The sequence below is a fragment of the Cyprinodon variegatus genome, unplaced genomic scaffold (genome assembly GCF_000732505.1).
Source record: "Cyprinodon variegatus isolate N-32 unplaced genomic scaffold, C_variegatus-1.0 Scaffold371, whole genome shotgun sequence".
NCBI classification, from domain to species: Eukaryota; Metazoa; Chordata; class Actinopteri; order Cyprinodontiformes; family Cyprinodontidae; genus Cyprinodon; species Cyprinodon variegatus.
Genome location: NW_015150824.1, coordinates 584,356 through 593,717, shown reverse-complemented (window position 1 = coordinate 593,717; position 9,362 = coordinate 584,356). Strand labels below are relative to the sequence as shown.

General features: G+C 35.3%; 1 protein-coding gene across 1 annotated transcript; it reads left to right on the top strand.

Annotated features, from left to right (window-relative positions):
* The first annotated feature begins 1,773 nt into the window (after window positions 1-1,773).
* Window positions 1,774-8,389, top strand: boll (boule homolog, RNA binding protein). The gene is made up of 11 exons (XM_015386550.1): window positions 1,774-1,911; window positions 4,208-4,357; window positions 4,463-4,554; window positions 4,656-4,710; window positions 4,794-4,869; window positions 4,948-5,108; window positions 7,499-7,576; window positions 7,670-7,705; window positions 7,797-7,913; window positions 8,022-8,093; window positions 8,246-8,389. Exons 1-11 carry the CDS (start codon window positions 1,888-1,890, stop codon window positions 8,387-8,389), a joined length of 1,005 nt encoding a protein of 334 aa, XP_015242036.1. The 5' UTR covers window positions 1,774-1,887.
* Window positions 8,390-9,362: the final 973 nt, after the last annotated feature.

Here is a 9,362-nt window from a genome sequence, read left to right as displayed (position 1 = left end):
TGACTGACTGACCAACAGTGGCAAACTGGACATTTTCTCAAAGGGACAGAAACATCCCATCCGATTTCTGATATCTTCTCTGAGCCGATCGAATCATAAAAATCTAATAATCAAGCAAACAGCTTTTAAACTAATAATCTTCTGAAATGAAACAATAAAAGGATGTAAATGAAGGCATGTATGACACACCCTTCTCAGTTTGCTGTGACACATTCACCCTCCAGTGGGGAAAAACTGAAGGTTGCTGACAAGCAGAGATTGAGTCCAAATGAGGGCAGCAGTGGTGGGAAACGGTACTGTCAGACTAGAAAAACTAGTAAAGCAGTATTATTAGCAGGATTGTGCTGATGCTTTGTGCTGTGAGTTAATTATTGGCATTGCTATGTTAAAACATGGTCATTTTCTGGCTGATGCAAAGAATCTTTGATGGTTTTTGTGCACTTTCTCGAGGGGGAAAAAAAGGAAAAAGGTTATAGCCTGGAGTTTAAATCAGTTTTTGTTATTTTTTGGTTAACATTTTTATTAAAAATCAGAGAAGTCTAAGATCCAGGGGATTTTTTCTAGTTCTCAGGAAATATTCAAAGCAATAATTTTATATTATGAAGCATGTAAGCGTATTATGATATATTTTCTCTTATTAAAGTCGTATTATCAAACATTTAACAATAAGAGGACACAATACTGACCCTTTTTAAACTTTACTGAAACCAGTTATTAAAAAAAAAAAACACACACACACACACTGAGAATGATTTAAATGACTGTGGAGATGTCGCCCCCTTGTGGATTAAGGAAGAACTGTTTACAGCAAAGTTAGCTATATGCCTGGGATGAATATAATTTGTAGATATTGGTGCTTTTTATTATAGTAACAACAAAAAAGGTGATAAAAAAAATGCCTTTTATGAGCGTTTTTTCGCATGAATTGGGGGGATTTTGTATATCTGTGTTCCTATTTGTATCTAAATAGAACTGAGCAGTTTTTAATTTTTAATTTTATTGTTTCTGATAATTCTAAGTAAAAAGTGCCTGCAGTTTTCAGCTACAAGTTATGTTCACATTCCACAATAATCTTTGATAACCTTTAGGGGTCTGTCCCCTGAAGGCTTGCAGAGAAATTTCAGTCTCCTTAGTGCAAATATCAGGAATCTTTTACAAAAGGTGATCGACATCCTTTATAGCTTTTAAGGAAGTCCCCCTAGTAGCTAATAAAAATTATTTTATAAAACTTGTAATAACCGCTAGAATCTCCAAGATATATTTATGTTTTTTTTGTTTGTTTTTTTATTCATCATTGTCTTTGAATTAAAAGAAAAAAGTGATACAGACTGATAAATCCTTTAAATAATAATAAATATATAATACATATTTAATTCTAGATTTTTGTAAATATAGATTTCATAAACAACCATGATTGTTTTATAGAAGATCCAATTACATAATTGTGCATACTGTAATATAATATATATATATATATATATATATATATATATATATATATATATATATATATATATATATATATATATAGTCAAGTTCTTTAAAGGATATCTAGAACTTTCATACATTTAGGAACTTTTCAGATAATTTAAACAGAAAATCCTTCTTAAATCCTACATAAAAGCTTATAACAACTTTACAAACACTCTATAAATTCCTTTGCTTCTCCTGTTTTAACGGTAACAATAATAAAGTATTGTTTCCAGGGTTACGCTGAGGTTCCATGGTTACTTCCTGATGAAGGTCATAGCTCAGGGGTCACCGGCAGATTTCGGAGCGGCAGATGAACAAAGCAGGGCAGTAAAACCTCAGCAGGCCGGCTTTTAACTCAAAATTCTGGTCCGAACAAATTTTAAGGAAGCAGAAATTATTTAATTGAGTGCGGGTATGGAGGTGGAAAATCAAAATTCGGTAGGTAAAAATTTCCTCGCTAAGTAGCTAACTGTTCAACTAGCTAGCAGTTGAAAACTTGTAAACGTTTGTGACGTTGGGTTTTTAAGATTGGGAGTTATAAACGTTACTTTCTGCTGTAATTATGCTGTAATTACCCTTTCAATCCATTTTATTTTCCAAAGTGAAGTTTAAACGTTTTTTTTTTATTTATTGTTTTTTTTTAAGTGCTAGCTTGTTTTTCAAGTGCTAGCTTGCTATCTCGGTCAAGCTAACGCGCAATATGCTTATTAAAAGAGTCTATACATTTAGCATTTAAAAAAAGTTATTTCATTGTAATAATATATAAAATACATTTTTTTTTGCTAATTTTTTATGTGATAAAAATCATCAAGTTTAAATTATGAAGTTTGTAACTGATGTGTTGCATGTAAACATTCCACCCATAAAGGATATTGCACTGTAATCCAGAAATGAAACTTTGCAAAAACATCTTAAGTGCTTAGGAGGATTTTCCCTTTTTTTTTTTTTTTTTTAAAGACGCGCCCTCTTCAATAAAAAAAAAATAAATGCACATGGACAACCCTGTACCCATAGGGAAGGCCTAATAAACGTGCGCTTCCACGAGCCCATTTCTCCTCGTGCGCGCTTTGTTTACAAGTTGCTGTTGCATCACTGGCTTTATTTATTCACTGGATAACTGAAAGGCCGTTATCAGCAATCCACCAGCCGCCATATTGGTACTCCCTAGTAAGACCAGTTGGCATGTGAACAGTATGTACAGCATCGAACAATGATGATGTTCTCATTTTCAGGGGGGCTTAAGACTTTTAAAATAAAGATAAATTCAACACTTTGACACACACTTGCTGTTACATAGCATCAGTAGATTACTGTAATTTATGGTTAAAAAAAATAAGCACATCACATTGCATAGTTTGTATGAAGTCTATAAATCATGTAATATAACATATACAAATCCATCACAGCAAAATTAGTGTGTTAATAGAGCATAATAATACTGTAGTCAAATATTAAGAATATTACGCACACACACACTATCTGATGTTGTGCAAAAAGTGCTAAATTGATGATGTACATGTAATATACATGTACTGATTCCATTGTTATGGTAATTACATTACACTCTGTGAGAGTGTAGAGTACCAAGATGGCGGCAGGTGACTTCAGTTTTTTCAGCAAGCCAGTGAATAAATAGAGATCAGTGGTTTGCATCGCTCATACGAGCTTACTTTCCAAAAGAAGAAAGGCGATCTTCAATGACTGGCTGAAACCGGTGCTCACCACACATATACACCTGCAAGTGTGCAGCAAAAGGATGGCCTTAGGTATATCACCAGAATCATTGACGATTATTATTATTTTTGATGATTCACCTGGAAAAAAGAACATCCTCCACTATACATTTTATTAAAAAATACTTTGAGAATAACTTTTTAGATTGAGTTTTATATATTACATTTTTATTGTGGTTTAAAGATCAAAACTTCCTTTTTTAAAATTTAAACACAATAAAGATGCCCACTCTTGACATGCATGCACCTTGACCAATCAAAATATTGTTGCTAAGATCCATGGTGACCACTAAAAATACATCATCGTTCCTTGCTCAATAGGAAAGCCCACCTAATGTGATTTACCAAACCCAGATGGAAAAGAATACAATACATAAAACTTTCTTGAAAACAGAAATTTAAACAAAAAAAAGGTAAATCTGAAAAAAAAAGTTTAGTTTAATCAAATAAAATGTCATAAGTAAATGGGAAAAAAAATCAAAACCTTTTTTTGACTAAGAGGTTTTTCAAAGTTTCATTTTGTGATTCTCTTTTAGTCAAATTTCCTTTTTGCAAGATATGTTCTTTGTTTACAACAATAATGGCACAAAATTGATATATATTTGACCAAATACAGTCTATATAGAGAGAAATATAGATATATATTTTAGGAAAAAAGCAAAAATGTTTTATTATACCACCTTGAACTTTTTGTTAAAGCCTCCCCATCAAAGATTATCTATATTTATTTAAATAATAACTGTCCCTTTATTAAAACCAGGTTCTAATCAGACGCTAGCTTCAATGTTTTATAAAATAGGTATTTAGTCTGATAATATATATCTGGTTTTAAACTACATCTTAATGAGATGGAGGTTTTTGTTCTTAGTTTTAAAAAAAGATTCATTTTTTTCATACTGTTTTATTAATTGGACTTTACTAAGTTTAAAAGAGTGTTTAAAGGATACCTGCTTTATGTTATTTACTGATTTCAATAATCTGACTTATTGTTGCTTTTAAAGCTTGCATCCAGTGATTCGTTGCATGATGACAGCAGCTCTTCTTCAGAAGCCTTAATCCAAGAGAGCCCTCTGGAGAGGTTTACTTACCTCTCACCCATCCCCTGCACCATCATTCCCAATCGGATTTTTGTCGGGAGAATGGACCACAGGGTGAGATTTTTAAAGATGTCCCACTGTATGTTTTAAATGTAGGTTGGATTTCAGCTAAATATGTCAATATATCCTGTGTAAATGAATGTCGTTTTGTGTTTTAAGGTCAATGAAAGCAACCTGCATCAGATTTTCTTCAAATACGGTGCGGTGAAAGATGTTAAGATAGTGAAAGATGGCTTGGGAATCTCTAAAAGGTTACTAACTAACATCCTTTTTTTTTTTTTTTTTTCATTTGAGCGTAGTTTAAAGTAGTTTGCTGTTTAAATCCCAAACTTCCAACTGTTTATTTGAACAGATACGGGTTTGTTACCTTTGAAACCCAAGAAGATGTGTTGCGAATCCTCAATAATGTAAGTAGAGTGGCCTATCTGCAGTGCACGCGTCGCAGGCTGCGTTTCTGAGTTTAATCTTGTTTCTCCTGCTTCATCAAAAGGCTAACGGAATCTGTTTCAATGGAAGGAAGCTCTGCATTAGCCAGGCGTATAGAAAGTTTCGCGTTTCAGGACAAGGTATGCTGAGCTGTGGCCTTTGATTTGTTTATTTATTTGTTTTACTTTTCATTTCCGATATTTTTCTCTTTCCCCAAGCTAACAGCGGCTACACGGCTCACCATGAACGCGCCGATCCTCATCAGATGTCCTGTGGGACTTTTTATCTGACCCCATTCACAGGACAGCCCTACACCTACTATAAGGGCGTGGCCTATTTCCACTGCCCCAGCATGAACCCCTCGGCTAATGATTGGTCGGTAAGTACCTGCCGGTATTCTGATTGATTGGAATTATTTACTGTTGTTTTGCAAACTAAATAATAATCCTTCAGCTTTTTAAAATGTTCATTTTTCAACCAAAAGGTTAAACGTATGTTAAACCTTTACACCATTTTTGATAAAATGGTGTAAAGTTCAGCAGCTGTATAAAGACACACGGTAACGACTTGGTGGAAGATGTTTGTTACAATATGGCGACCCAAGGAAGCAATACAGCTGATATCGCTTCTACAAGACTATCACCCAGAGCTATCTGCTAATTTCATGGAAAAGTTTATGTTGTGTTGAAATAAACAAGAAACCTTTAGTGTCAGGCATTAGTGAAAGAAATAACCCCGGTGTTACTGAGGCATAAAGCTTGGATACAAATGTGTGTTTGATTAGTTTTAAATGAAAATTGAAAATATAGAATTCCTTTTTAAAAATGTAGACGTGCACTTTGTGTACGCTTGTTCACACTTGTAATTTCCGTAGCTGTTATGTGCCTGTAACGATTTCTACAACTGCTGAAAATTATAATTATGAGTGTGCGCCAAAGATGACGAAATTATTTCGTTGACGGTCCTTTTTTTCATGAAGATAATGAGAACTGACGAGCTAAACACGGATCTTTGTTGACGAAAAGATGACAAACCATAGGTGTGGAGTATAGAAACTCTAAAACAGAGGTCACGGATTAGCAAACCGGATCCACCAGCTAGCTAATCTGGACCAAACCTGATTTAAAACATTTATAAATTACTGCATGTTGACCGACTACAATTTCTAACTTCACTTGCGCCGCTTCTCCTGTTAACATGGTAAAGCACTCCGGAGGGTCTGGGACAAAGCTACACTTAATACAGATTAGCCAATGAACTGTGTCAGTCTGGGTTGCTGCTGCTAGCTACATTTAGACACAGAAGGCAAACCAGTGGCAAGCTGGGCAATGGGAAAGAAGGAGAAAATTATGAGGAAAAGAGAGCAGAGAAAATGTAGAATGGCTTTGTCGACATTCAAACCTAGGTTTAAAGCCTTACAGTGCAGCCTAAAGCCCACTGCTCTACTTAAGCCATAAAAAAAGAAAGACACAACAAACAAATGGTCAGTTTAGTTGTTTTGTGAAACAGGAATTTTTTTTTTATTATATATAAAATGGAAAAATATTCAATTTTTTAAATATTTGTTATTTACAAAGTGAATCTAAAACATCGACGCATGAACACCTAATTTTATTCTAGTTTAAAGTAAAAGATTATAATTAAAAATGCCTCCAGACCTTTACTGGTTGTTCCGAAGCATACCTTTAGCTGAACGAGCAACCCAATCAGAGTAGTAATTATACCACAATTGTAAAAAAAAAAAATTTAACATTTTTTATTTAAGGCAAAAGAACATTTTCTTCCGTCAATATGCTCTACCCAGGATGCCTCAAGGGTAAAAGTTTCAGTTTCACTAGGTTCGCTTAGTTTTACTTTGATTTCGTTAAAGAAAAAAGTCTTCTTTATGGAACATTTGGCTATCTGATTATTAATTTATTAATTGAAAAAATAATCAACAAAATAATTGATTTGCAAAATAATTGTTAGTTGCAGCCCTTATACATAGATCTTTAAGCATTTCTCTCATAGTCCTTATTTCTATCTGCTCAAATACGATGCAAATGTTTCCTTGTATTGTCATTAAAAGATTTTCTCTGTTAACTTTGAATATTTCAACATTTTGGTCTGGATTGGCATGGCATTACAAGGCAATTATGAAGGTTCTCTCTGTATAGTTTCATGTCAGACCCCTATGAATTTAAATCTAGTTTGACCTCTGAGCAGCTTTAACAAAGGGAATATTTTTTAGAAATAAATAAATGAATCAAAGTTGAACTGAAAACTTAAACAGAACCAAAAAGTGCAGAATCATGACACCAGCAATTGTAGTATTTAGGCCAGAGCGTTCAGTCTGGGAAAGAATCTGGTTGTTATTCGAAATTGTAAAAGTTAATCTTTTTATAAAGTGCAACATAAAACAGACTAAACTAGAGTAAAACCTTTTAAGTTTTAATCGACTACAACTAGATTAAAACTATCGCATATCGTAAGGACTAAAATATGACTAAAAACAATAATGGTTTTCAACCTGAAGACAAAAACTGAGACCAAAATCCAAGATGGCTGTCAAAAACAACACTGATTAGATCAGCCCACAATTCAGCAAGCAGTTTTTTTTCTTTTTTTTCAGATATGTCCAATGTGGAGCAGTAATCATTGTACTATGAAACCGTAACATTTTTAGCTTAAAGTTGCCTTCATACTGGCTAATGCCTACTTACCATCATGTTTCCTTGCTGCATGGTAATTTATGGAAAGTATATGAAAGTGATTTTTTCTTTTTTGCAGCCGACTTCTCAGCTGATGCTGCCTCCGTCCCACCAGCCCTTCCACCCCCTGCAGCCGCCCGTCTATCTCCACTGCCAGGTTGTGATTTAACTTAATGAATTAAATGTCATTGATTTATCAGGATAACATTTTATTTCTTTCCTTTTCTTTTTTGTGTACCCGCTTCCACAGGATGCCCCTAACCAGTATCAGTGGAATATTGGTCAGGTTTGTGAAACCTCTTTTTTTATTTCTGTTTTGTTTTTGTTTTTCATCCATGTCACTATTTGTTGACCCTTTTCTTATGGTTTTCATCCAGGTGCCAGCACCTTTCGGTGCACCGATGTACCAACAGCAGCCAGAATATCTTTACCAGCCTTTTGACGGGAGCTGTTACCTGCCTCCTGGGCCCGCCATGGAAGGCAGTACCCCGGAGGTACAGGTTATTGAAGAGAAAGCAATGTTACACTCAGTTCATTATAGATAAACTTGTGCCTGTCTTTTGTTAATATGTTATAAGACTAATATATCCGTCTGTTTTCAGTTTTTTGAGCTGACGGCGCCACATTTCTACTCAGGAATGACACCCATTCCTCTGCAGCCTAACCCTAGAGAGGTGAACAGCTTTATTACTTTGACAAATGCTTTCAAGGTGTGATGCAGATAATGAATAGAGAACCTACAGACAATGATGTTAAAACTTAAAACTTCCTGGAACTCTGTCTTCCTTTTCTTCTCTGAACCGTTTTCTGCGCTTTACCTCCACAGAACCAGCCGTTCTCCCCTTCATGTGTCCACCGGAAGCCAAAGTACCGACGCCACATGCACCCCAAATACTACTACCACCTGCCCCAGCCCACAGAGACGCCTGCTACTTCCGTATTTCCTGTCCCAGCTCCTCATGTAGGATAAAGACTTGAAACGTTCACCCTCTCAGGCAGATCAACCCCACATTACTCACTGGGATTTCAGCTCCATCCTGCTTCTTTTTCTATAAGCTCATATTTGCAGCAAAACTGTCATTTGATGACATTTCTTTTTTTCTCTCCGCTAAGCCTGCTTTTAATCTACACATTGGGGTCAAAGTTTACAGAATTCATGTCACTAGAAGATCTTTTATGTGAGGAACAAACACTGCAATAGTGGTTCATCCTGACGCCTTTTCATGTTTCATGGCAGAGTTGAAACATCTGCTTTAAAGTGCACTAAGCTTTTCTCTTTTTGGATATCCCATCAGTGTATCCATGGTTGAATGTAGAGAGGAGACGCTTTACCCAATTCATGTTTTATGTCCTTGGAGCCTTGAACGCATACTTCAGAGTTTTAGGACGTTTATTTGTTGGGTTTTTCAGGGATTGGCTCTCCATATTGATTCTTTAAGCAGGGTTCCTATGCAATTTAATATCATGGAGCTGTTTTTCCAGGATGGAACATAGAGGAAAAATCCTAATTCCTACTTCTAACCTCTACGTTTTATCTGAGTTCCTCCAAACAAACATAAATGCCCCCAATCAACCTGTTTTGGAGATTTTAAACAATAAGGTTCATTTATCCCTGCATCCATCCACCTATCATCTATCCACCATTTATGACATCATTAGAGCCCAGTGTAGGAGCCATGCTTAAAGGATTGCTTTAGTACCTGATGACCATGGAGGAAACAAGAGAAAGAAAAAGGAAAAAGCAACATGATAGTAGCTCGATAGGACCAAATGATGACTGTTGGTCCGTTGACTTCGAAAGAAAAATTACTGCTGAGAAATGTTTTTAAGCTCTCAGGAAATAATCACTCCTTTTCTACCTAGCAGTGTGGTGTAGTTCTGTTTTTCATGTACAGAGCCAGGATTTATCCGGTGAGCAAACCCCAGTAGACACATTTTAAAAG